This window comes from Cyanistes caeruleus, chromosome 27 (assembly GCF_971803275.1).
Source record: "Cyanistes caeruleus chromosome 27, bCyaCae1.hap1.1, whole genome shotgun sequence".
In the NCBI taxonomy this organism is placed as follows: Eukaryota; Metazoa; Chordata; class Aves; order Passeriformes; family Paridae; genus Cyanistes; species Cyanistes caeruleus.
Window position 1 is genome coordinate 3,008,378 of NC_141727.1, and position 27,404 is coordinate 3,035,781.

At 56.7% G+C, this 27,404-nt stretch overlaps 2 protein-coding genes and 1 long non-coding RNA gene across 8 annotated transcripts in view; 2 read left to right on the forward strand and 1 right to left on the reverse strand.

The window, feature by feature from the left end:
• The window catches only part of ZNF385C (zinc finger protein 385C), a 60,759-nt gene that overhangs the window by 17,761 nt on the left and 15,594 nt on the right, over window positions 1-27,404 (forward strand). For 2 of the 6 annotated variants that reach the window (XM_086864296.1, XM_086864295.1), the window contains exon 2: window positions 2,335-2,583. The exons of 2 other annotated variants lie outside the window; for them this stretch is intronic. In XM_086864296.1, coding sequence (XP_086720422.1) covers window positions 2,335-2,583 — 249 coding nt within the window. Of the gene's footprint in view, window positions 1-2,334; window positions 2,584-13,320; window positions 13,389-27,404 lie in introns of those variants that run through there. 2 more of the 6 variants (XM_086864299.1, XM_086864300.1) reach the window with 1 other exon arrangement.
• LOC147649185 (uncharacterized) lies at window positions 7,549-12,949 on the reverse strand. Its single transcript, XR_015279501.1, has 2 exons — window positions 10,290-12,949; window positions 7,549-9,566 (listed from the first exon to the last, which is right to left on the reverse strand). It is a non-coding gene; the product is annotated as an uncharacterized LOC147649185 (long non-coding RNA).
• Window positions 20,239-25,977, forward strand: C27H17orf113 (chromosome 27 C17orf113 homolog). Its single transcript, XM_086864294.1, has 3 exons — window positions 20,239-20,566; window positions 22,268-22,892; window positions 23,820-25,977. Exons 2-3 carry the CDS (start codon window positions 22,374-22,376, stop codon window positions 25,350-25,352), a joined length of 2,052 nt encoding a protein of 683 aa, XP_086720420.1. The 5' UTR covers window positions 20,239-20,566; window positions 22,268-22,373; the 3' UTR covers window positions 25,353-25,977.

Consider the following 27,404-nt stretch of genomic DNA (forward strand, 5'->3'; position numbering starts at 1 on the left):
TGAAGTCCCAATCTTCTTGTTTTCTCTCTTCAGTCCACTGTTGTTTCTGCTTTTGGGCCTGAAACTTCTAATGCTTGTCCTTGATACCAAGCTAGAAAAGATATTTTTTTGTCTACCTACTCTGTGAAGAGAGCTCACTAACACTTAATGTGAAGCTGTGAAAACTACACACCCAGGCAGTGAAGAATATGAAAAATATGAAAGCTAAAATTTAAGGCACCAGTGTCATTGGGGTCCTGTCTTCGATGCTGATCAGCCAGGTCAAATCTGGGCAGTGGTAGGTCAGCTCATCTCCCCCATCCAGGAGAACCCTTGGGAAGACTACCCAAAAATTTGTAACTGCTTGTGATCCTCCTGCATGGAGGAGACAAAAGCCTGAGCTCACCGGTCCTGGGGTGGGCTGGGTGGTGGAGCTGGGATGTGCTGACCCTGCCTTCTGAGCTGGGTTTGGCTCAGAGCCCCTGAGTCACCCTGGAGGTGTCACTTAATCTTTACCTTGCCTTAGTTTCCCTCCTGTGAAAGGCAACAGCCCCCCACCCCCCGGGGCAGAAGTTCCTCAAGGCTTTGCTGAAAAGGTGAAATCTGCCCCAAAGCAGCCGTCAGGGCCCTGCCAGCCTGCACATGTGCCATGACCTGTCCCGTGACCTGTCCCAGCCATGAGCCACCCGGATTGTGGCCCTGACACCTGAGAAGCAGAACAGGCACAGAAGAAATTAAGTGAATGAGACAACAAGTGTGTGTGCAATTAGGACAGACCTTCAAACGCTGCCCCGGGAGCCGGCACAGGAGCTGCTGCCTAATCAGAGCAACAGCAGTGCCCGTTTTAAAGACGAGGGAGACTTTGGGGATACTTTGTCCACATAATGTTCCAATTTTAGCTCTGCGTCCTGGGATGTAATTGCATTAAAAATACCCGGGGAGGGGGAGGATGCCAAGGGCACCCGGCGACCTGCCTCGGCTGGCTTGTCCCCACCGGCGTGCCGCGTGTCCCTGGGGCCCCGGCTCACATTCCTGGTGCTGATCGTCTCCCAGATCCGCTTTCCGGCTGCTCTGCTAATGGTTATCCTGGGAAAGGCCTCCAGCTCTCTTAACAGCTAGCGGGGAAGCCTCCCGCTCCCTTTGGCTGAACAGAGCGATTGAGGGAGACACTCGGGGTGCAGGAAGGCGCAGGATGGGTCCCGCTGAGGAGGGGGGCGCACACCCGGTGCCAGTGACGGGAACGCGCTGCCCTCTGTCCCCGCTGTCCCCTCTCCCTCCAGTCCCCTCTCCCCGTTGTCCCCCCGCTGTCCCCGGTGCGGGACCCACGCTCGGGACCGGCGGAGCGGCGGCGCCACCGCGGGGCCGCGCCCGGGGCTGCAGCGAACCGAGACCGGCCCGGCTCCCCGCTGGGCCCGGGGACCGAGCCCTCGTAGCCTGCTGGATGCTGAGTGCTGGGGGACACGGGTTCTGGGGTTCTGGGCTTTTGGGCAGCCCATCGCCCGAGCCAAAGCGCCCGCTGCGGTCCCCGCTGGCCGAGCCCGCACGGTCCCCATGCGGCCCTGCCGAGGGGACATCCCTGCAGGGCACCCTTGGGTGCTGCCTGGCCACCCACAGACACCGCAGCCCCTGCCTCGGCCCCTTTTCGTGCCTGCGGGTGTTCGTAAGCCGCAGCTGCCGGCTCCAAGGTGGTAACTGGATCACAGGGCTCGGGTGACCTTCGCGCCTCCGAGGCTGCTCTGGATGTCCCACCGATCCCCAGCTCGGGGTCGGGCAGCAGGAACAGTGTCCCTGCAAAGCAAAGGCCGCCCGGAGGGCTGTCCCCAGCTGACCCCAGGCTCTCTCCATGGGCAGTTCTTCTCTGTGCTGTCGCTGAGCGGGTCTGGGGCTCCCGCTCCTGCTGCAAGTTGGTCCCACAGAGCCCCGTGTTCAGGACAGGACCTGCTGGTGGCCAGTGGTGCCAGTGCCACTCGTTCTCCTGCTGTGGTGGGGACAGGCTCTGGGACACCTCACCGCACACGAGTCCTGCCAGATGAATCTCTTCCCTGCAGAGAGTTGGTACCTAACTCTGCCTTGGGCCAACCCACAGTGCTGCCCACGAGCGAACAGAGACTTGACCTGACACAAGGAGTGTCGTCTAGAGCTGGAAACTTGGAAGAAGTGGGTTATTTTCCAGCACTAACCTCCTGGGAATGCTGCTGCTCATGTCGTCTTGCCCAAACGCTGTTGCACTTGCTCAGGGATCCTCCCAGACTCAGACACACCACAGGTGTGGGACCTGTGTTGGGCTCTCCTGCCTCACCTGGGACCTGTTCCTGTCCCTCTGTCCTCACAGTGGGTCTGTCCTTCCTCCCGCAGGCATGAAGCGACCCCTGAGCCCATCCCACAGCCCCGAGAGCGCAGTGCAGCTGGTGGAGGAGGCCAGCTGCGCCCCCAGCCAGCCCGAGCAGCGCATGAAGAGGGAGAAGAAGCACCAGTCGTTCACACTTTGCGAGGTCTGCAATATCCAACTCAACTCGGCCGCACAGGCGCAGATCCACTACAACGGCAAGTCCCACCAGAAGCGCCTCAAGCAGCTAAACAAGGGGAAGATGCCAGCAGCCCAAGGTAGGAGCCCACCCAGCAGGTCAAGGTTGCCCAAAGGCTGCCCTTGCTCTGGCACAGCTGCTCTGTTGGGCTCGTGGAAAGTTCGGAAGTGCTTTATTTTGTCCTTGGCATCTGTCACTTGCTGGCCTACCTGAACTTCAGGGCTTCCTCCAGCTGTCACTGCCAGTCCTCAAGTGGTTTTGGGGCCCAAGAGGCAGAAGGATGGACACACGTGGGTCTGTCTGTGTGAGGTTGCTGCTGCTCTGTCTTTGTGGGTGTCTTCTTGGGTTCCTGGATAGTTTGTGCAGCAGGGACATGTGTGTCCAAGGTTGGAGTAGCTGCCAGTTGCTGGGCTACTGGATGCTGCTTTCCTGGTGCCAACCTGACCGTGTCCCTCCAGGCTCCTGCTGTGCACTTCTCCTGTATCTGTGCTGAGTTTGATTCAAAATGCTGCTTAGATGTTGGTGCTGAGGCTCCTCACCTGTTGGCTGCTGCGGCAGGGATGCCGGCACACGGCAGGAACACTGGCACGTGCAGGTGCCGTGCTGCTGGGCAGGAGCTTGTGCAAGGGCAAGGACTCACTTACCCTCTGTGCCATCTGCCAGCATTCACCTGGCTGGGCCCAGCTGGCTGCTGCAGATTTTATGCACAAAATCAGGGAAATGTGCCCAGAAATGTCACCCTGTCACCATGGCTGACCTGCTCTGCCTGAGCCTTTGGCTGTGAGGGTTTGTTGTTAGCAGGGAATTGTATAGAATCACAGAAAGCCTTGGGATGGAAGGGACCTTAAAGATTATATGGTTCCCTGATCCTGTGCTTACTAGAGACTGGGCAGGCTGAAGCCATAAATTCCTAGCATGGCAGTAGTCATCTGTGTGCCAAATCCTGCCCTGACTGGTGCTGGGGTTTTTTTGGGTAAGGCCTGGGATATGCAAAGGAGCAGGTCCCTTCATCAACATTACTGACAGATGGAAATATCGCCGGCTATTTTAATGGGGATAGGGCTCATAAATTCCAGCCTGCAGCTTCCAGCTTCTCCCCTCGATCTGGTTGTGGCCTGATGGGAGGCTGTCCAGGGATGCGTTTCCTACTGAGCCAAAGAATCTTGGAGCATGCCAGTCTGCTCTTTGTGCTTCTGCACCGTCCCTGACCTCTGCCAGTGTCGCAGCCCTGGGGCCTCCGCTCCGCCGGGCAAGGCACAGTGCAGGGCTCTGATCTGCTTATGTGGGGAAATTACAGGCAGCAGCTGCTCCCTGCACCTCCCTGTCCCTCCTGTTCCCGCCGGAGCTGACCTTCCCCTGCACTTTTGGTTAAAAATGTCACTTCCAGAGTTGTCACTGTGAGCTTTTCCCAGTCTCTTGAGGTGTGCCCTGGGTGGCCGGGAACTGACTGATGTGACTCCTGTGTCCCCTCTGCACCAGCCGTGCCGCTGGCACTGGGGGTACTTAGTGCCATATGTGTCACCCCCAAATGCAAAGGGGGCCAGTGAGCTGAGGACAAGCGCAGGACAAGCTCCTGGCTGGGCTGCAGTGATGGGCAGGAGGGTACAGGCAGGGCTGGCAGGGCGATGGGGTGCTGGGGAAGCCCTGCCCTGCCTCATCACACTCCTCTAGGAGCCCTTCACCAGCCAGACCTCTACCTTCAGGTGCTGAGAAAATGCATCTGCCTGCAGTTGGGAGCAGTCACCCCTTCTTGGGCAGCTGCCTGTTCAGGGGCTGGGCTCAGCCTGGCACAGCCCACACACAGGAATGGCTAACACAGGTCTCCAGTGGTGTGTCAGCACTGGGGGAGTGTTGGGAGGTCAACGACAGTGGATTAAGTGAAATAATTGAGTTAGACAAAGATGGGATGTTCCTCTGGGCTGGAATCTCTGTCTCATGATGACATCTACAGCTACATCAAAGGCAGCTTCCCAGCCACCACTCAGTCTCCCCATTCCCCTCTGGATCTGTTGTTCCTGCACAGGCTGTGATCGCTGGCATCTCGTGGAGCAAAGCTGCAGAGGAGCATCGCTGGCAAACATGCTAATCAGTGTCATTACAATTCATTAGCTCTGTATCAGAAAGCCCCCAACTTAAAAACAAATTAATGCTTGTTAGAAGTTTCATTTTGCAAGACAGATCCCAGGTCCTTGTTGTCCTGTATGGAATCATGGTGAAGGTGGTGATTAGATACAGGGTGCCCACAGATGAAAGACGTTTTCGTGCCGCAGATGCCAGTTCTAATCCAACTGGGTCACGAGTGATTTAATTACTGCCTGTGATTTCCCAGGGAGCCCAAGCCATCTCAGTTTGCTCTCAGAGTCCTCGGGAACCAAACCACTGTCTGGTGCTGAATGAGCAGGAAGGGCTGAGCCATCCTGAAGTGGGGACCAGTGGCTGCAGGGGCACGGACAGGGGGCTGCTTCTTCCCCTCCTCCTGGATCATCCCTGGGGTTCCCATCACAGGACAGGCTGAGCTGGAAGATTTCAGAACTTACACCCTGATCCATTGCTCTCCCCAAAAGTCCTTTCCACAAGAGTCTTGAAAAAGTCACAAGATATAAAGAACAGCTTGTGCTCGCTGCTACCAGCGCATTGTCTCTGGGCCCTGCCAGCCCACATCTCCCTGAAAGGCAGTGGGAAGCACTTTCCTTTGGAGCATGAGGCTCTGGTTTCCCAGGCAGATCTGAGCTGACAGCAGCTCGTAGCCCTTTGGCCAGGGTCTGTGGGAAGGACACGCTGTTCAGGCATCTCCTGTGCCAGGAGGGTTTACACAAACCCCGAGCCCAACTCAAACCACTTTTCTTGGCTTTGGAGGCTGCTGAGCTGCTCCCCCAGTCCGAATGCTAAGGCAGGGCCAAAGCACCCGGAGGCAGCTGTGCCCTGGGGCTGATTGGTGTCATAAGCTCTTGGTCCTCTCCAGTATCCCGTGGCATTTTGTACCCTGCCCCTCTCCCTGGCTGCCCGGTGCTGCCCCCCCCGCAGCAACACAGCCCTGGAACAACAGTTCCTTGCAAAGGGAAAGGTCCTGGTTTTCCCAATTATCCACTGAAATGTCTGTCCATGCGTGCTTGGGAGCAGAAAGGTTTGAGATGAGCAGAGAAATCGCTGTGACAGCTTCAGCATCACTGGGCCTGCAGCAGAGAGCGGGGCCCCCAGCAGGGGACATGGGGACCCTGGGGGAGCCTGGGCTGCTCTGGGAGTCAGGGGGGCTGGCAGCTGCTGGTGGATTTGTCTTGGGCTTCAGAGTGGTGCCAGATGAACCCCCCGATTTTGGCAGCTGGCAGGGAACCCACTCCCCTTGAATGGCTCCTGCAGAGCTGGGGTCTCGGTGCCTGAGGCTGGGAGTGCCTGTGGCACTGACCAAGGAGTCCATGGTTGTGCTCTCAACTGGTCTGGGGGAGCCCTGCTGAGAGACAACTCCTGAAAACCACGCAGAGCAGCAGCTGGGAAAGGCGTGCCTTGGTGTGGAGAGCAGCAGAGGGAGGGGAGCTGGTGGCTCTGACCATGGGCAGTCTGGAGGGTGTGTGATCCCACTCCATGATGCTGCTCCGTGATCCTGGGCCATGGTCCTTCTCCATGGCCTTGCTCTGTGTGCTCTGGCATCTCGTTGCTCAGCTGCATTCCCTCCTCCTTCCCCCACTGCTGTGGCAGCCTTTCAGCTGTTCATTACCCAGCAAACGGCTGCCAATCCATTTCAGCGGTGTTCAGCAGGGCTTTGTTTGCAATAATCCCAAGGTATTGATTTAAATAATTTGCAAACATGTGGGATTAGGGTCTAATTGGGACTAATCGGGGTGTGGAGGTCGTGTCACCACTGTGTCAGGGCTGGGACATTCTCACATCTGCCCTTGGTGGAGCTCCCAGCCGTGCCCAGGTGCCTGCTAGGACTTGTTCCAGCAATACCAGAGGAAAAGTTGTTCTTTCTTCTTTCCTCCTTACCTCCTGCAGCAGTTTGCTGCTCTCCTGCCTTTGGGACTTTTTGGACAAATTTAGCAGGGACAGGCCAGTTTCTGGTTGTCATGGGAGCCACTTCACAGCGTCCATCTCTGGGTGCACCAGCAGCACATCGGGCTCTCCCAAACTTCCCAATGGCACATCCATGCCCAGCCTAAGTGTTAAAGGGGATTTAAATCCATTTGGCTGGACCTGCATCTGCCAGGTGCTGATCAATATCTTGTGCCCAAGCAGCACCAGGGTTCAGATTTTAAGCTTCAGTGAATTTATGAAGGACAAACATACGGAGTCCTCCTGCTCCATTGGCCTCGGCTGCTCCCTTCAGCTGTGAGCAAAGATGAGCAAAAATAGCTTTTCAGATCAGATTTGAATAACCTGGAATCTCAGTGGGAGAAATATAATGGTTTTTTCATGTCTTAAAGATGTTGGCTGGGATCAGGAATAATTTGAAGAACCTCAGTTGGGTAATTATACATTTTCCTTCCTTCTCCTCACTCCCAGGCTTCTCCCTTCCCATTGGAGCATAGGGATGGGGTGCAGGGGTGTCCCTTGGGGCTCCCGGGGGCAGAGCTGGGAGGGCTGAGAAGAGGATTTACCCCTGTCACTGGGAACTGGCAGAAAAGCCCTGATTCATTAAATGCTCTTTTTCTACCAAAAAACCCCAAATTTCTGTGGGGGAAAGGACCTGTGAGACACAGCATATGAACCCAGACCCTGAACATCAACTTTGTGCTGACCCATGAATCCAGAGAAAACTGCTCCCTTTCTAAATCCTCAGAAAATACCCCATTAGCTTGCTGTCCCAGCTTTCTGTGGATTAATAGCTGTAGCATAATTAATCTCTGATTTTATTGAGTCAGTAACTTCAAATAGAAAATGAATTGATAAGCAGTCAGCTTTGGCTGGAAGGTTCTTGTGCTGTGGAGCCTTCCCCACCAGGACTCTGACCACTGGCTCTGCACCCCAGTTCTGGCCAGAGCTTCAGGGGTACTTTCCTGACACACTTACTTTAAAAAGATCCTTAAAATTTAAGCTCTTGGCTATAAAATGACACAGAGAAGCTGCAGGGCTTTTCTTGTGCTGCTGGGACATGGAGGAGGTGGGAGCCTCCCATGGCAGGGGCTGGGATACTCGGGTGGATGCTCCAGCTGCATCCATGGAAGGGCTTTGCCTTAAGAAATGTAGAGACCAAGCCAAAATATATCAAGGTCAGGTAATGTATATCAAATATCATCTTTGTGTGGGCTGGTGTGGGCTGCCTGGGCCATGGGAGTGTTGGGGTGCCACAGATGTGGTGCTGGCAATGGCGATTTCCCCCAAAATTAGTAGGAAATTGCCTCGTGTTGGTTGTTTTTAAGCCCTGCAGTTGTGAGCCCTTCCTCTTTAATCTGGGATTTTGCTGTCACTTTCTTCCAGACGGTTTGCTGTCAAGTTGCCTCAATGGTGTTCCACAACCACTCAGCTCAGGGCTGTGACACACGTGACATTAATTAGGAGTGGATTAAGAACAACGAGGAACACGGAGCCATGGAATATTTCACAATTTCCCCTGTAGCATCAGATCAGCAGATTTGGAAGAGGAAACCTGGGATTTATTTTAAGCGGGGAGGGGAAGAAATGGTCAAAGCAGCAGCTAAACTGTGAGCACGTCCCAATTTATCAGCACCCACTGGGCCCTGTCCCGAGGGAGCTCTGAGCCTGAAGGAGCCTTTTCCAGAGCTCTATCAGCAGCTCGGAGCAGGGGGTGAGGTGCTGGGATAGGGGTGATGTCCCCTTAGGAAGGGTGCCCAGTGCTGGGGATGCTCCAGGGTCAGGCTCTGACCCCGGTCATCAGATCCAAATCCTGTTTGGAGGGTTTGGCTTTGCCCCCCGAGCACTTGGGGGCTGCTGTGTCTTAAACATCCCCAGGGAGGGCTGAGGACGAGGGGGAGCTGGGCACCCCCGGGGGGCTCTGCAGGTCCCGGGAGGGAGGCAGCTGCTGTCCTGCTGTGGCACGGGAGAGAGGAGAGCATCCCGCAGCAGCAGGCGCTGCCAGCCCGGCTGTCAGCAGGGATTAGAGGCGCTGCATGGAGCGGGTCGTGCCGGGCTGTGCGTGCGAGGCACCGGCCCAAACAGCACCGGCACCGAACCGGGGGGGCTGGCGGGGGGTGACAGCCACGGGGAAGAGACTTGTCCGTGTCTCAGTGGTGGAAACACCGCTCATCGCCCCCGGCCCGCAGCCTCGGGCCCCTCTCCGTGCCCGCTGTGCGCGGCTCGCCCGGGGGCACGGGAGGAACCGGGAGAACGGGGAGGGGAGACAGGCCGGGGGGAGCTGGGGGAGGGCAAGCGGAGGGTTGTGGGTAGAGCTGTCACTGTGATTTAGGGTCGGCTGCTTAAACTGTTTTATGTTCCCAGACAGTAAGTCGTAAGCAATATAAAATTTTCTCTGAAGAGATGATCTCCCCTCGTCATGCTTCTGCCTCTTTCCCGGAGTGAGCTCTCCTCTCCATAACCCCGTGGTGTCACTGTGGGTGTGCGGAGGGAGAAAATGGGATTCTGGCTTTTGGAGCCATGTCCACAGCCTGGGATTGGCTCCTGGTGCTGCCAGGAGAGCTGGTGACGCTGGGAGCAGAGTGCTGCAGAGCTCTGAGTGAGCTGGCCACGAGGGACTGGTGCTTGTAGCCGTGTGTCCTTCCAGCACAAGGACCATGGCCTCTCCCTGGGCTGCCCCCAGCTCTGCTTCTGCAGCCTGTGAGTTGGATCTGTTGGAGCTGTTGGAGCTGTTGGAGCTGTTGGAGTTGCCGGAGCGGTTGGAGCACTGCAGGCACTGCCTGCTCATCTCAAATTCACTTCCCTTCCTTTTCCATGCCCCTGAGTTATTGCTGCTTTTGGACAGCTTGCCCACAACACTGCTCTGGCTCACCTTTGGTATTTTCTACAGCCCCAGATTCATGAGGAATAGTTTCATTTATCTGGCTGTTTCCATGCCAGCTGGAGTGTCTCGGTGTGGCCTGTGCTGTGGCACTGGAGCCTGGATGAGCTCCCTGGGCACCAGCAGCTCCTGAGGGGCCAAAGCTAAGCCAGAACCTGATGGGAAAGACCAGAGATAGTATCACCCCTGGCTAATTAAGCATCCAGAAGATTTTGGGTAGTTGATTTCCATGCCAAACCCCAGCTGACTCCACATGGGCTCTGTGCCACCCCCAGGAAATCTGCACTGGGCTAAGGGGAACCAAAGTGTGATGGCAAGGTGGAACCCTCTGCCCTGTCTCTTCCAGGGGGACCCCCCAATTAAATGGAAAATCTTACACTGTCTCTCTGAAACTATTTCCAGGTGTAATTTCTACCCCTTTTCTTGATAATTAAATATTTTTAGGTCAACCAGTTTCTCCACCCTATTCACAGATCTGTCCTGGATGCCTTTGTAATTAGGCATCTCCCTGGGAAAGATGATGAAGCTGGGAGGCATAGGCCATTGCTGTGCTACCAAAACCTTGGCTCATCCTTGAGGGTCAGAGCTGGGGGTCTATGTCCCCTATGGTCACCAGACCCCTCCACTGACACATAGCTCCCAGGTTTGCTCCTTTCAAATGCATAATAGCAGAAATCTGCAGGAAAGATTCATTTAAAAACTGGGGCATAATAATAAAAAACAAATGAAAAAGGATCTGGGTGGGCGCTGTGAACTCAGCAGTTTGGCAAGTCTCTGTTTATCAGGGGGGTCATGGGGGGGCTGCAAGCCACAAACCCCATTCTCTTTGTGTGGGAAGCCCCTCGGGGGAGGAGGATTCAGCACTTAAAATATGTTACCTTAATCCTGAATAAACTCAGGAGCAGGAAAGGTCAGCGCCTGCCTTCCTGGCCCGGCAGGGATGAACCACCGGCAGCTGCTTCAGCCGGAGCCTTCTGCTTCTGATGGGGCTCAAGTTACAGAGCAGAAGAAAAGCAATACACATCCTCCAGGTGTATCAGTCTTGATCCTATCTGGCGTCTTTCACCCCCAAATTATACCCTAAATCCTTGGTGAACAAAGTCAGCCAGAAAGGCTCTGGAAGGCTCAGCAGGCTTGGGCAGGGGAGCAGTTCTGGCTGGGCTTTTATCCCTGTCTCCCTCCTCCTTTACTGATGTGTTCATTGCCCAGTTCTGGTCACTATTTGCCAGGCTGCCTCTGGAGTCTAAGGCTGGGAAGAGCCAGCAAAGAATTTAACACTGCCCTCGGTAGGGTTCAGCGTGATCCCTCTGTTGTGGCTCCTGCAGTCTGTTGTCACAAAGAACGCAGTGAATTGGTGACATTGGTGCCCCAGCTGAGCCCCCTCCTGTTCTCCCTGCCCTCTCTCATCCTTTAAGCCACAGGCAGGATTTGAGCAGACCTGCCCAAGCAAGCCCAGCTCTACAGCGGCTGCTGACAAACGCTCCCCCCTCTTAATGCGTGTCTGGGATTTGCCTCTCCCGGGCTCTGTGTGCTGAGCTGCAGGCTGAGGGCTGGGGCCTGGGGCCATTTCACAAGAAACCCTCTGATTCCATCCCCACACTTTTGGGATGCTCAGCCATGAGTGTCCCTCGTGTGGATATCAACCTGTGTTGGAAAGTGGTGACCACGAGGGGCTGTGGCATCTGACCCATGTTGGCTCTGGGGGTTTTTAGTGTCTCCCACGGGATGGTGGAGCTGGCTGTCATGGCCCCTGGGTACCCTTCTGAGCCACTCCAGGGTGAATAGTGAGCAGCTTCATCCCACAGCAGAGGTTGCAGGGAGCTGCAGCCATGGGCTTTGCTCCCTGGGATGTGGGGCAGCACCACTGGGAGGGGGACGTGGGTCTGGACCCTCTGGGAGGGTGTGGGGTGTGGGTCTGGAGCCTGTGGAAGGGTTTGGGGTGTGGGTCTGGAGCCTGTGGAAGGGTTTGGGGTGTGGGTCTGGAGCCTGTGGGAGGGTTTGAGATGTGGGTCTGGAGCCTGTGGGAGGGTTTGGGGTGTGGGTCTGGAGCCTGTGGGAGGGTTTGTGCTGCTGCTCTATGCCAGCTCTGGGGTACATGGACAAATATAGCAAGTTATGCACCGGACAGACCCACACTGCAGAGCTGGGAAATTCCAGCTGGAATGATCCGCTGGGCTGGGCAGGGAGGGCCGGAGGCGTAAATGGCTGGGGCTGTAATCAGCACCTGCAATTAGCCCCTGCTCCAGCTGGCCTCAAAGGCTCGGCCACGAAGTGCAGCATCCCACACCTCGGTTCCTCCCTCCCTCCCTCCCACCCCTCCGTGTCACTCCAGCTCCGGCCCTTTGAGCCCTGGCGATGCCGGCCAGGACCTGCTCTCCTGGCTGGGATAAACGCGGCGTGAGCCACAGCTGGGAGAGGATTTACTGAGGGAATTGCTGGGTAGAACTGAAGGGGCTGGGCAGGTGTGGGGGGCGAGGGCAAATAGAGGATGGAGTGAGGGGCCAGGGCTGTACATCGGTCCAGCTGATCCTTGCCAGAGGGGGTGGAGGTCAGGGGATGCCAGACTTGCTCATGGCTTGTGGTTATCCCTGGGGAGAGGAGAGCAGCCATCGCATGGTTGTCAGCCCCCCGCTCCTCCCAGTCTTTGCATTTCCAGCTCCCTCTGCTTGACGCTCCTTGCGGTAACGCCAAACTGCTGATGACATTAAACAAATTAATATCGGGTTTAAATAGCCTGCGGGAGGCCGGGCCAGGCGTGTGGGGCCAGCTGTCAATCCCAGATTAGCGAGTGCCCCGGCTAAACTTACTGCTGCTGTTAACGACCCTGACAGCAACACCCTGCCCGGGGCTCTGCCAGCGCTGCCCCGGTGCCAGCCCAGCCAGGGTGAAGGCTGGAAGAAAGACCCGTGGTGTACCCTGCCCCAGCGGGGCCCTGATGGCTTTAGTGCTTTTCAGTGCACCAAAATTCTGTAATTTACCCCAAAAGTGCCTAGTCTGGCTGTGGCACACGGGAAGAGACTCGAGCATCTCATGGTTTAATAAGTTCATTTTCACTCTGCTTACGGCCCAGTGGTTTCTGCACAGCTCCTTGTATTGTTTGACTTGAGAAAAATATTTAATTCCTTCCTTGTTCTTGTCTCCCGTTCAGGGAGGCAGGGGAGGTGATTGTTTCCCCTTCTCACAAGCAGGTTTTTCATCATTTCCCTGTTTAAAGGGCAGCAACTCATGAGCCTCTCCTCTCGAGAAGAAGCCAAAAATCCTCCCAGAGAAGGTGCTGCCATGAGGAGCCCAAGTGCCAGTCTTTGCTGATGGACTGATGGGGAGGGCAGCAGGCCCTGGGCTTGTGAAAACCCCGATCATGGGGGTCTGAGATGAGCACCCCAGCCGGGCCAGGCTGCCCGTGTACACCCGTGTCACCCCACAGGTGTCAGACCCTGTGTGCTTCCAACACTCGGGGCTGGGGCTGAGCCTTGTGGGGACCCACGGCCGCGGTCCCCAGGCAGGGACACGCGGTCCCCGCTGCCGGGGAACCCCTCCCGGGGGTTCGGGGTGCGTGGCTGCCGCGGAGCCTCTCCTCCCCGAGCAAACCCTGCGGTGGAGACCCACGGGGGCATTTCGGCTGGTGTCACCCCAAAGCAGGAACCTCAGAGGACTCTCCGAGAGCGGCCCGGAGGTGCAGCGGAGCCGCTGGAGGTTCCCTCCCCTCTCCCCAAGTTTCGGGGCTCGGGCAGCCCCGGCGCGGGGGCGGCTGTGCGGGGAGGGGGAGCTCCGGTCCCCCCGCCCATTTCCACGCTGATACCCGGCACCTCCGGCAGCTTCTCCCCCCGCGCTCCTGCGGGGCCGAGGCGGGGCCGGGCGCGGGGCGAGGGGCGGTGGGAGCGGGGCTGCGCCCGCCCGGCCCTGCCCGCAGCTCTGCCCGGCGAGCGGGAGGCACCGGCAGCGCGGAGGCGACGCAGCCGCATCCAAAATGCTTCTAGGTGGGTGAAACGCAACTTTCCCGCAGCCTCATCTCTCCCCGTCGCCCTCCATCTCTCTCCCCTCCATCGTTCCTTCATCCCCCGGTTCGCCGCTGGCGGAGCCGCTGCTCGGGGGTGCAGCGGGACCGGGGCAGCCGCGGAGCTCGGGGGGGCCGGTGGGGTTGGTGGGGAGGGGGACCGGGGGATCGCCTCGCCGCTGTCCCGGGGCTGTCGCTCCCCGCACGGCCCCGGCTTGAGCACTCCCGTCTTCTGCCGGGTTCCTTCAGCTGGAGGAAAGGGCACTTTTCAGCGTCCGAGCTGTTCTTTATGGACAGGAACACAGAATTGCTTCTGATTTTGCCCGTAGCTCTGCGCAGAGTGTGTGTGTGTGTGTGGCGGGGGGTTCTCTTCTCCACTTTGCGATTTTGGCCACTAACTTAACTCTAAATAGTGAAACACTGAGGTGGGTTATTTACTGCCGGGAAAGAACCCCGGGAATAAGCGGTGCTCGAGGAGTCCGGGCTCAGAATGAGGGGCTGGGAATGGGCTCAGCATCAAACTCAAGTATTTGTTCACCTATGGGGTTCCCATCCCGTTCCCATCAGGGCTTGGCACCCCAAATTATCCTCATGAGATTTTCTTGTTTCTAAGTAAATCACGTCGTTCCCATTCCTTCTCGCCGTTCTGCCTGAAGCCCCCGTTAAAGAGCTGCTCGTGTTATTTGCATCAGCTGAGGCTGTACCCTACACCCACAAAATGGTCCCTCCCCGCCCAGCACATAGGCAGCCTGTTCCCTCGGCTCCCAGCCTGCTAATCCTAATTACTTACGGGATTCAAGCTGAGTTTGACTCACTGCATCTTATTGATTTTTCCCAGGGCTGCAGAAAGAGGAGGGAAAAGGTTGTGTGCTGACGGGGCTGGATTTTGCCCTTGCTCTTTGTCTGGGTGTCAGCTCCAACTTGTGTTTTTGCTGCACCTGTGATGCAAATTGTCAGTGTTTTCTGTGTGATATGAGGCTGGGGGAGAGCGGCTGGCAGTGTCCTTGCGAGGGTGACAGACGAGGGTGGCAGTGGTGGAGCTCCGCGGCCAGGCTTGGCCGGAGCGGACTCGAGGAGCGGAGCAGCGGCAGCAAACAAAACGTGACGCTGTTCTTGGACCCGTTTCGTGTGGATTCAGGGCTGGTAATTTTAGTGGTTTTATCAGCGTTAACTTTGCTGCAGGTGCTGGGGAGGGAGCGTGGCTGCCGGCAGCGATGGGGCTGGCACATCCCTGTGGGCAGCGGTGTCGCTCCTCTCGCTGCGTGTGCTCTGCACATCCCTGTAGGCTCTGTGGGCTGCCATGCACTCGCTTTCCTCTGCTAACGTGTGCCTGCCGTGTGCTTGTGGGTGCCCCAGGGCAGCCAGGCCAGGAACACGGATGTTGGTAGCCTGGCACATCAGTCAGGTGCCCATTTTAGGGTGCTCGTCTCCCATGGATCAAGCCGGCTCCAGCTGTCTCCTATGGACCAATTTAATTTTTCTAATAGTTTGAAGCACAATCTTTGCTCTGAAATGTCCCTGTCTCTCTGGAATGTGTAACACTACTCGGGATGTTTATCTGGAATACTCGTCAGGCAAAGCAGACAAACAAAAATCCATCCCCAGAGCTTGCTTTTCACTCTGTGGCCTCAGATATGGAGGAAACATTGAAGAGCCACTAAAGCTTCAGTTCTGACCCCGCAGTGTCTTGGGCTCACTGATGATCTCCACTCCAGGACCGTGTTGCTCCAGGTGGAAGGACGTGGTGGTTGCACAGTGCTTTCCTGGTGATTCCAGCCCTCTTGGCACTGTGGGGGTGGCAGTGTGGGGAGTCTGGCCCCACTGAGCTGCTGGGTTTGCCTTTGGGGCTCCTTTGGTGGATGGTGCAACCGATGGAGCTTTCCCCATGGCTGTTTTGGGTGGATTTCCCTGTAAATGCAGCAGTTGTTTTTATTACTGGGGCTTGCTCCAAGCAATGTCCTGGGGGACACATCTGACCCCTGGTTTCAACCCTGAGCAACACTGGGGGGTGGCATAGGGTGCTCTGACCTGCTCCAACAGCCTCAGCCTCCCCTTCAAAAGTATTTTTAGACCAAGCTGTCATCTAATCTTGACCTCCAGGATGCTGTGGGCTAGAAAATATCACTGTGTCTCCAGCATCAAGCCAACGATATAATTCACAAATCTCTTTAGTCCATTTTTAATTATGCCTCACCTTGCTGCAGTAATGAACTGCTAACAAGTATTTTGAGCAAATGTGAACTTTTTTTGAAGTTTCTCAGTGCCGATGCTCCTGGCAGGTGCTGGCGGCACTGAGGCTTTGATGCTTTGTTTCAGCACCCACCTGATGTCCCTGAGCCTGTAATGACTGCAGGGGCTGGGGATTCAGCAGATTGCTTTTTTTTGCCTTTCCTGAGCGGGATGTTGGAAGGAGTGGGCTGGCTGCTCCCACTCTCCTCCAGAGTGATTATATTAGCGCGGCCTGGGTAGGAGTGGCGGAAATTACAATGAAATACTAGAGGTAGGAAATAAAAATCTAATTAAAAAAATAATGACAGATGTGTGTCATCCTCTAAACCCTAGGCATGACCACCCTGGCCGTGGGGCAGCCGTGGCTGCAGGGGGGTTGTGTGCTTCAGCTTTTAGGGAGCTGTGCTCGGGGAATAATGCTGGGAGCAGGATGGGAGGTGAAGGGCTTTGGTCTGAAGCTTGTGAGGGAAAATACATGGGTGGATTGGGGTTTGAAAGCCCTCTTGGTCCCCCAGAACTTGCCCTCCTGAAGTCAGAGTTGGTGGGCGCCCTTGGGGTGATTCCCCTTTTCCCCCTACCCAAGCAAAGCTGGGACTGGATGAAGCCCACATGGTTTCACTGCTTAGGGGGGGTTTGGGGACAGCTGTGACACTGTCACATGCAGTGGTTTATGCGTCACTGTGGTGGTCTGTGTGCTCTGGCACGTCTGGGATGGCACTGCTGAGAGGGGATGGCCACTGGCTGGAGCCTGGCTCTGCCACTGACCTACCAAGTGGCCCTGGCTGTGTTACTTATCCTCTCTGAACCCGTCTGTCTTTTCATGGGTCTTCTTGGCTCTCTGGGGGCTTGGTGCCAGCCCAGCCCCAGCTCTGTGAGGGAGGCACCTGCCTTCAGGTGCTTCAATAATAGAAATCATTAATTTTCACTGCTAATGCAAGAAACGCTGCACTATGAAAAATGTGCGTTGGCTTGGAGGCAATTCAAAAGGCTGGTGGAGACGGGAGCCCCTAATTTGTTCCAAATTGGTTATTTCACTGGAATGGTGAGAAAGCATCAATCTGAGGAGCTTTTCTCCCTTTTCATTTCTGTCAGCCATTCCTCAGCTGTAATGAATTGGACTTGGCTGCAATTTTTACAATTTAAACAGTGTCCAGAATAAAGGCTGAACTGATCTGGGGCTCTGGTGCACTCCTGAGCTCTCCAGCTCTCAGGAGGACCCTGGCCTCTCCCCCACCACCCAAGAAGGGCTGTGGGCAGTGCAGCCCAGATCAGGGTTCAGTGCTTGCCACCTCCCTTCTGCTGCCTCCAGTCAGAATGAGCCCACATCCCTCCTGAGCCCCTCGGGACCTGGGACAGAGGTCTTGGCTGGGCTGTGCTGGCCTGGCAGCTCTGCTGGCCGTGACCCAGAGGACACTGAGCTGACTGGGATCTCTGCTGGGGGAGGCATCCCTAAATGCTGGTTTTTCAGATCATTACCTGGCAGATGGGGAACATTGGGAATTAAAATCCAGAGGGAGTTGGGCTCAATGCTTGTGGACAAGGGAGGAAGAGATGCTCTGTAGAGCAAGACTGATATCCAGTTTTACTCCTCAGCAGCTGCTTGTGGTATCAGTGCTGAGGGGTGAAGTTCCCTGTAGCTCCTGGGAAGCAAGATGCAGCCAAGCTGCCCCAAGGACCAGGTGCATGGACTGGAGGAAGCCAGGGAGCGAGATCACCCTGTCCCTGCTTCTGCTCCTTGACAAAAGGGCTTTGCCCTTCTCAGCTGCTGCTCAGAGGAGCCTCAGCCCGGAGCTGGGGTCGCCAGAGGGGAGAGATGAGCATGCTCCCCCCGCCTCCCCAGCCCAGCTCAGTAATCCTGTTGTGGCCATGTCCAGAGTTTGCAGGAATATCATCTGAGTTTATTTCAAGGCTTGCTCCCTGCCAGCTGCAGTCACGCAGCTGAAGGTTGTGACAAGGCTGTGCAGGGGAACGAGGCACGAGGCTGCATCCTGCAAGCAGGCGGTGGCCGTGGGGTTGTGAGCAAGTGCGGAGCTTCTTCTCCAGTAGCCCCCCCATGGTTCCCTGTGTATGGCCCACTGCCCACACAAACCCCTCCACCAGGACCTGAGTGTGCTGGAGCCAGTCCACAGTGGTGCTGGAAGGGCACCCCCAGCAGAGGAGGAGCAGCACCCTGAGTTGTGCAGGAGAGCTGGGACACAGCTGGGAAATGCTGGGGTGCCCCAGTGTGTCTCCCATCCCCTTCTCCTCCCCATGTCCCCTCCAGCGTCTGCACATCCTGCAGGCCATGTCCCTGTCAGATCCGCCCGTCCAGGCACCAGCCCGGGGGCTGCAGGAATATTTTTAATTTGGCTGAGCTGACACGGTGCCAGGTGCTCTCTCCCACATGAGACAGCGGCTGCTTGATGCCTCCCCTCTCCACCACACACGGCAGAGATTGAACTGAGCTGTCACCACCTTCGGGTGCGAGGGATGCAGCCGGGCAGCTCCCATGAGTCCTCCCTCCCCTGCGTGCTCCCAGCTCATTCTGGGGGCTGTCACAGCTGGGGGTTTGGGTGCAGAGGGTGAGCAGGGACCTGCAGGGTGCTGGCTCTTTCCTACCCCATGCCCTGTGATGGCCAGGGGTGAGAGGGCTGGTGGAGCCAGGCCCAGGAAGGTGGGTGGGCAGGAGAACTGGGGGCTGCTCAGGGATGGGGCTCCCTGGGGTCAGCAGCTTTGGGAACACTAGCACCTCCGCTTCCCTGAGGGAAGAGTGTGCGTCATTTCCCAGAGCCTGACTGGCTTAGAGCAGGGATGGAAACAAAATCTCATTAATATCTTTGGACTCGGGGATTTAAAAAATTTTGGGGTAATATGGCTGGGTTTGGTCTCTTCTGTTCAGCTTATAGATGCAGTAAGAAACCCTTGGGGAACCCATGCATGGATGTGGGGCTGGAGTGCTGGAAGGGGTGCCAGGGATCAGCCCGGAGCATCCCAGTGGGATCTGTGTGCCTGGGGTCTGCTCTGGCTGCCAGAGCTGTGGGATGCCAGTGGAAAGTGGGACTCGGATGGAAACTGTGGCTCACGGCTCTCGCCGCCCTCGTGCTGCGGGGATGATGGATGTGCTGGTGTGCCGGGGCACCTGCCCACCCAACTCCTCAGGCATGGCAGTCGGGAGAAATAGCAACAATTGGCTCGAGCCAAGGCGGCTGCTGCTGCTGCATGGAGGGAAACAGGAGTATCTCCACTCTGGTTCCTTTAGGAAGGACGTCTGACATCTGGCAGCTCTGTGAGGGCAGGCTGCTCGGCAGGGTCAGGGACAATCCAGCATACGCTGCCCAAAATTCGAGTTAAAGTTTGAGGCTTCCAGCAGGAATGGGTTTGCAGGGGAGACAGGGTCAGTGGTTTCAGCCTTGCATGGAGGAGGCAGAGCAGGGATGTTCTCTGGTCCCGTGGATCCCAGTACAAGGGCTCTGTGGAGGGGTCCCCATGGGAAGTGGAGTTGGTTCCAGCCACTGCTAATTTGGGGTCGCTACCTCTGCTGACCTGCTCTGGATGCTGGGAACCAGGGAATGCGACCAGGGGATGCAGCAGGCTCCTGCCTAAAAACTCATTAAAAATACCCAATCCTTTTTTTCTCGCGGCATTAGCACAAGAATAAAATCGGGCCTGTTTTCACCCCAGAAGCCGGCTCTGGTTTCACCACCTCCTGTTCTCATTAACCCTGGGCTAAGGTGGCTCAGCAAGAATGTTCCCAGAGCAGGAAGAGCCTCTTGCCCCGGGATATGTGGAGGAGCCTAAAGAGAGGAATTAACCGGGGGCTGCCAGACTTTCCTGGTGCAGAGCCAGGTACAATGCAGCTCCTGATCCAGGCAAATTCCGGTGGGCCACATCCCTGCTCATGGCCCAACTCCACACCGGGGGAAGGGCGAGTCTGGGTGGGAGCATCCTTCGGCTCCCAGGCACAGGATATGTGCTGGGAAACAAGAGCCAGGTTCCCATCAGGGGTCCCACAGGACACTGGCGCCCCTTGGGATTTCAGTGTGCTCAGAAGCCTTGTCTGGGGAAAGCAAATGTGGCACAAAAACCTCTTTCTGGAAGTAGTGGAGAGGCTCTAAATTTCACCTGCGTTTATTGCTAAGAGAAAGTTTTTTAAGATGTCAGGGACCCCTGTGCTCGTTAGGCAGCCCTGGGTCAAGGGGCTGTGTTTCAGCCACGGCCCAGGAGTGCAGGGAAGCAGGAACACCTTGTGGCCTTCCCTGAAGGGCTTGGACTTGGATCCTGCTGAAACTCCGGATCCACGGCTGGGGGCTGCTCGCAGAACACTCCCGAAAGCCAGAGACACCACTCCTGGCCGGCTGCAAACGCTCCTGCAGCTCACCGTGCTGCATGTGCCCAGCCCTCAGCCGAAACACCCGGGCTCGGCGGCCCCGGCCCCCTGCGGCCCACCGCTCCTCGGGGGTCCCGGCGGCCGAGCGGGCTCCGTGCGCTCCCCCTGCCCAGGGGCCGGAGCCCACGGCTCGGCCACCACATCCAGTGTCCCCTCGGCCCGGCCACGGCCTCGCGGCCTTCCCCATCGCGGCCACCGCTAGTGGCCACTGCCGCCGTGGGCTGGCGGCGGCAGCCGTGAGGCAGCCGTGAGGCAGCAAGATGGCTGCTCCCGTGCTCCGGTGAGCGCGGGCGGCCGCCGCAGGCTTTGTTCCCTCAGCCGGCCCCGCGGGGGCTGCGGGGCGCTGCCGCCTCACAAACACCCCGCTGCTTTTTTTTTTTTTTTTTTTTTTTTTTTTTTTTTTTTTAATTTTTTTTTTTTTTTATTTTCGGCTTTGCGTTGCTTGGCTGGGTTTGTTTTTATTTTATTTTTAATTAGATGATTTTTTTTTTCTTTCCTATTTAAAATCTGGGAAGTTTGCGAGCCCCCCCCACCCCCACCCCAAAGCTTATGGCAGCCTTTCCATGGTACGTATGTAGGGGCGGTGAGCGGGGTGGGCCCGCAGGGCTGGGCGCTGGGCTGGGCGCTGGGGCTGCTCCGCTCACCCTCTCGGGCACGGCGAGCCGGCAGCCGGGGCTGATGCTGCTCAGGGCAGCGCTTCGTCCTTTCACGAGTAAATCCTCATCCTGCCCAAACTTCCCGGCGGGGGGAGCAGCAGGCTGGTGCGGGCACCGGAGCGTGACCCCCATCCCGAGCCGCTGCCGAGTCCCCCGCGATGGGCAGCGCTGCTCTTGCCCGTGGGCAGCAGCAGAGAGGGGCCCGGGGCTGGTGCCGGAGCAGCACGGATGGAAGGGGTGCCGAGGGAAGGGAAAGGGGTGCCGAGGGAAGGGGTACCGGGGGAAGGGAAGGGGTACCGGGGGAAGGGAAGGGGTACCGAGGGAAGGGAAGGGGTGCCACGGCGTTCTGCTCCATCCCAATCCCTGCCACGGCCTCGTGCATCCCACGCACTAATTGCTGCTCTTTTTTTTTGTTTGTTTTTCTTTCCAAGGCAGCGGCTTCTGCTGGAGCAAGTGCTGGAGGGAGGGGGCTGTGGGGATGGCTTGGGAGCAAATGGGGTCAGTGACAGGGAACGAGCACAGGAATCCTCCCGCTGGGGCCATTGCAGGCAGGAGCTCGGTGCCCGCCCGGCACAGGGATGGATGATGGGGTCACTGTGCCACGGGCTACGGTGCCGGTCACTCCAGGGCCACCCACCAGCGTTGCCCATGGCACCCTGTGGGGACTGGTTTGGGGGCTTGTTCTTCAGAAAACCCCCAAGTTTCTCATCGGTGTCTCAGCAAGTCGTGTGGACTGATGGTATTCCCCAGTTTCCCTGCTGCGGAGTGTCCATGTTCTTTCTTTTTTTCCCTGCATTTTGGTTCTCCCCTTTCCCCATGCAGCGCTGGGTTCTTTCTCCTCCTCTTACCAACACCTTTATCAAGGCTTAGTTTGGATTTTCAGCCCAGTTCATGGAGAAATGTGAGGATCAGACTGAGCGGGCCTGAAGTGTAGGGAGAAGGTCAAGTGAATGCTGAAACCCTTCAGGTCCAGGTTTGGCTACAGGGTTAAGTGCTTTGCAGCCTCTAGCTCAGTAGAAATTTGGGAGCCTGGCCTGGAGCTGATGCGTTGTGTCACCCCCTGCGAGGGGGCTGCCACTGAATGTGCAGAGCATGGCTGTGCTGCCATGGGACCTGCCACGGCTTTGGCAATTCCCTGGAGGAGAGACAAGCCAGGCAGGACTGAGAGCACACGTGTGCACACAAGCACGTGTGTCTGAGCTAGCTCCCAGTCACCCTTGTTCAGCTCCAGGCCCCTGGCACTCACTGCCAGTAGCGGGTGCTGCTCCTCTGGGGCTGAACACTCTTTTTTAGGCACTTCAGCCAGCACTGAGCCTTCCTCACCTTCCCAGTGCCAGCACAGTGGGGAAGGCAGCTCCAGGGGAAGCGTGTGGCAATGGGACTGTGTTTGTGCTCCAGTCCCACCAGTGACACCAAGAGCTGCTGGTGATGCTGGTGAGGTTCTTGATGGGATCCCCCCGTGTGGTGCTGGGGCTGCACAGCCTGACCTGCCCTCAGCACCGCTGCCACTGCTGCTGTCACCGTGCCACTGTCGCTGTGCCACCACAGCTGAGCCCTGGCTGAGGTTTGCAGGGCCCTAATCCCTTTCCCTTGTGTCTCTTTCATCTCCAGTCGGACCAGGAGAGTGGTAATAGACCTTCTTACTAAATTAAATGTGCAGGCTGCTCCTCAAGGCACGGTGCGGTTCAACCGTAGTTGATTTCCCAGCCACAGCAATATGGTGCCTCCAGGGAAAAAGCCAGCTGGGGAAACTTCCAATTCCAATAAAAAGTGTAAACGCTATTTCAATGAGCACTGGAAGGAAGAATTTACCTGGCTGGAGTTTGACTATGAGAGGAAGCTCATGTTTTGCATAGAGTGTCGGCAGGCACTGGTGAAGAACAAGCACGGTAAAGCGGAAAATGCTTTTACCGTGGGCACGGACAACTTCCAGCGCCACGCGCTGCTGCGGCACGTCACCTCCGGCGCGCACCGCCAGGCGCTGGCCGTGAACCGCGAGCAGCTGGCCTTCGAGACCCGTGTCCACGGCCACCCCGAGCTGCGCTCGCTCATCAAGGTGGAGGTGAACCCCGCCAAGGTGGCCATCCTCACCACCGTCTACTGGATGGCCAAGGAGGAGATCCCGGATGAGAAGTGCTCCTCCCTGCTCAACTTCCAGAAGTTCAACCTGTGCCAGGCGCTGCTGGCCTCGGAGCACAGCGAGTATTACCACCCCGGCAGCGTCAGGGAGATGCAGGTGTGTATGCGGGGCTGGGGGTCTGCACCTGGCGGAGCGGGGATGGAGCCCGGTCCCCGAGCTGGCCAGGCTGCTTTGCAGAAGGAAAGCTCAGGAGTTCAATTAACACAAAAGCACTGTGGGTTTTGCCTCTTTTGCCCTAAACTGAGTGATCAGAAAGATCAAGTAGCCGGAGAGTTTAGAAAGGATTTTCTGAATTTTACAAATGCTTTATGCCTGCTAGAATCAAATTAAATTTTTAGTGAGTCTTGGCCATTTGCCAGGCTTTTCAGCTCTCTGCAGAGCCTTATTTTACTGCAGATAGACTAAACCCACTAATTAGGTTTCCCAGCCTGTGGTGATCCTTGCAGCACTCACACAGAGGAAGTTTTCCCTCCAAGCTGGGGACTTGGCTTGAAATGGGGGGAGTGTGAGTAAATGAATAAATACGAAAAAAAACTTGCAGTTTTGCTGCTTCTCCTGCCCCTGCTGGGCCAGTGAAGTGGAACTGCTGAAGTTGAGTGGGGCAGGTTGGTTCCTGGTGTCCTGCCTCACTGCCAGTGTAGGAGGGGGCTTGGGAATGGGGTGTTGGGGGGCTGAGGGGTCAGTGCTCTGCTGGTGCTGTGTCCTGCTGCATCTGTAGGGCTCTGACCCCGAGCTCAGGACAGGAACCCCCAAGCTCTCTGCAGCTTCCCATGGTGCTTGAGCTGGCAAACAGGAGCAGGAGGAGAAAGCTTATTAGGGAGAAGGAAAGTGATTTCCAGCCTCTGTGCGTGCAACGAGTGTAAGGGCTTTTTCCCTGGCTTGGGGCTCCTGCACTGCGGGAGCCTGTGGGTGGGAGCCCACCCGCACACTCTGTGCCAAGTGTTGCGCATCTCCCACTGCCTCTGAATCTCATTTGTGTTTCTCTCTCCCTCCCTGCACCCCCACCCCCTTCAACTGGCCCAGGCAGCCATTGCCAAAGTCCTCCACAACGAGGACAGGCACAGGATCAAAGCCTCGCCGTTCATTGGGCTGGTGGTGGACGAGACAGTGGATGTCCTGGAGCACCGCAGCCTCGCCGTGTTCACCACCACTGTCTCCCCCTGCAACGGGCAGACCTCCACCACCTTCCTGGGCAGCTTCGAGCTGCCCACTGGGGAGGCCTCCACTGTGGCAGGCAAGGTGGGTGAGGTGATGCGCTCCTTCGGCATCCCCACCATGAAGCTCACCTGGCTCAGCGCCGACAGTGCCTCACTGGTGGCCGAGCGGCTGAGTGGGGTGGGAACGGCACTGACCTCGCTCTGCCCGCTCCTCACTGAGGTGCACTGCCTGTCCCATGGCACCTCCCTGCTGCTGGCCGAGAGCATCAGCGCCATTGAGTACCTCCAGAAGTATGAGACCACCGTGGATGCTGTGTATAGGCTCTACTCCAGGTTCCAGGGGGAGGGCAATAGCCTGCAGGAGCTGCGGAGAGTCCTGGACCTCTGTGAGATAGACCTCGGGAGCTCCAAAGCCATCCACTGGACTTCTATCTTTCCAGCTGTAGAGGCCATTGACTCCTCGTGGCCCACACTGGTGCTGCTGCTGGAGAGCGAGGCGGAGCGCTCGCCTGTGGCCCGTGGCCTCTGCGAAGAGCTCAAGAAGTTCCAGTTTGTGGCCTTCACCAAGATCCTTCTGGATGTCCTCCCCATCTTCCAGAAGCTCAGTCGCTTCTTCCAGATCGAGGACTTTGACCTTTCCATCTTGAAGCCCATTGTCTCAGCCACAGCCACCACGCTGCAGGCCCAGCAGAGCGCCAGTGGCCAGAACCTCCGCGAGTTCCTCAGCGAGATGAACAAGCACCCGCAGGACGGCCAGGAGGGCGAGAGCCGCCTCTACTACAAGGGTGTTGAGCTGGCCAACTGCTCCCAAGTGCACCTGAAACACTTTGAGCACCTGAAGGAGAGCTACCTGGAGAGGGTGCGGGGCAACCTGCTGGACAGGTTCCCCAGCAGTGTCCTGGAGGCCATCAGTTCCTTCTCTGCCATCTTCAACCCCAAGTGCTACCCCCAGTCTCTGGAGGACATTGGCAGCTATGGGGTCAGCGAGCTGAATTTCCTGCTGCAGGTGTACTCACGGGTGGTGGTGAGCGAGAGGGCCCTGAGCGACTTTCCCCTCTTCAAGCGCATTGTCTTCAGCCTCAGCCAGCTCTCCTTCAAGGACCTTTGTGTCAAGCTGGTCTACAGCAGCTCTGAGATGCATGAACTCTTCCCAGACTTTGCTGTCCTGGCAGCTATTGCCCTGGCCTTGCCGCTGGGCTCGGTCCTTGCCGAGAAGATCAGCCGTGGCCGGGAGCTGCTGAAGCACGGCCGGTCGCGCCATGCCAAGGACGAGGGGCTCTCTGACCTCATGAAGATCGCTATCGATGGGCCAGCCATCAGCGAGTTTAACTTTGCATTGGCCATCGAGTACTATGAGAGCATGAGGGAGTCTGGCTTCCTCATGGCACAGGTGAAGTGAATGTGGCTGGTGAGGGCTGAGCCCTTGGGCAGGAGGCAGGGCCTGCGGGCAGCCCCCAGCACCAGCTCAGCGCCGCCTTTCGCCATCACTGGTCATTGCTGGGGCTGGGCAGCCACACTGGATGGTCACCTGCTCTGTGCTGGGAGAACAGGATCCTTTGCAAAGCCATGCTGGTCCCATGACCACCCTTCCCTCATGCCCCAAACCTCTGTTTGAATCACCCAGAATTCAGAATCCTGGGGCCACCTGAGATCCCAAGCTGCGATGAGTTTGTTCCAAGGGTTTGTCATTATTTTGTTTTTAGGGAGATGAAGGCAAAGCTCTTGAGCTCAAATGTCATGTTGCCTTTGCACAAAGATACCCAGCAGCTTTTGCTTAATGCTCTGCAAAAATGTGGGATTTCTGTTATTCTGGAGCCTGGAGAGTGAATGCAGAAAAGGCAGCGCATCCTCCGAGCTCTGCGCCGACCCCAACGTGCCTGGCGGTGTCGTGTTGGTGTTCCTTGCGCACAGCACAGGGTATTTTTAGCAGTGGCATCAAGTCATGATCATTTCAAGAGCAAGAGATTTAGAGAATGATATTGTAATGGCTGAGGAAATAGTAACTATAAATGCACCATTGTGTACATATGTGTATGTGTATATATATATATAAATATATAAATATATATATTAAAAAGGTCTATCTTAATTTTCCTAAACTTTAAAGATATCTAAAAGGATTTTTTTTTTTTTTTTTTTTTTTTTTTTTTTGCAAGGACAGAATAAATTATGAGCAGGGGTCTGAAAACAATCAATAGCTAATTCTTGTTCTTTGCAAAACGTTCTCACATCCCAGAATTCCCTTTGCACCCTGAGCTCTTGGCAACCTGCAGTCCAGGAGAAAAGTCCTTCAACACCTGCTTTCAGGACCGACTGGAGGTGTTCAGCTCGTATTTCTGCTCTGAAGTGTTTCTCTGTCCCGAGGAGAGGGGAGCTGTTGGTGCCCACAGCAGCCAGGAGCTCGGGCCCCTCTGCCCACGGGGCTGGCGGTGCCAGCGCAGCGGCTGAGCATGGCTGGGGTGCTGCTGCTGTGTTCCAGCGTGAGGGGGCTTGGCTGGTTTTGATTTGGAGGGCTATTTCCTTCAGTTCAGATGGATTCTAATCAGCAATAAACCCAGTGCAGCAGAATGAAGCATTACCTCAGTTGGATCCTGAGCGCCGGGTCCTTGCTGGGGCTGCCAAAGGCTGGAAATGGGAGGATGCAGCAGATCTGCTGCCCCTCAGTCCAGGTCTGGTTACTCTGGGAGTCCAGTGCAGTGCAATCTGTTTGTTCCTAGTCCAGATCCCAGCGGTGTTGGGGCTGCACTGGTGCTGCCATCACGATCCAGTGCTGTGACTGGGTACTGCTCCTGTTCTCTGCCCAACAGCTTTTGGCATTGGGGAGCTTCCTGGAAACATGCTTGGCCAGAAACAAAAGCTTTAAAGTCCTGGCTAGGGATTTAGAGACACCATCAAAATTTGCTGAGAACATCTCCCAAGCAGGAGGGAGCCTCCGTGTGAATAAACAGCTCTGTCTCCATCTGGCCTGGGCAGACTCCGCGCCAGATGCTCTCCGAGGCAGCGGCGTCTGTGGAGATGGGTCCTTGGCACACTCCTGTTGGTATGAGAACCTTCAGAGGCAGCTCTGGGAGCTCCACACAGGCGGGTGTCAGAGCACAACAGTTGCTCTGCTCTGCCTCACAGGGACCAGGAGAAAAGCCTGCTGCAGGTGTGTGTTCTGTGGCTGTGTGGAGTGAAGGGGTGGGGGACAGGCTGGGGAGGACAGCCAGATACCGTTTGGGTGAGTTTGGTAAGAGGTAGGGCTGAAAATTCCTTTAAATTCCGAGGGATCCCTACAAAAGTCATTTGTCTGTGGGACAGGAACTGAGCTGAGCTCCAGAGGGCTGGGAAGGGGCTGAGCTCCAGGCAGAGAATGTGCAGGTTCTGATGGCTCTGGCTGAGCCCCAAGCAGGGGATGTGCAGCACCACCTTGGGGACATCATGGCTGTGACATCTCTTGGTCAGGCCTGGA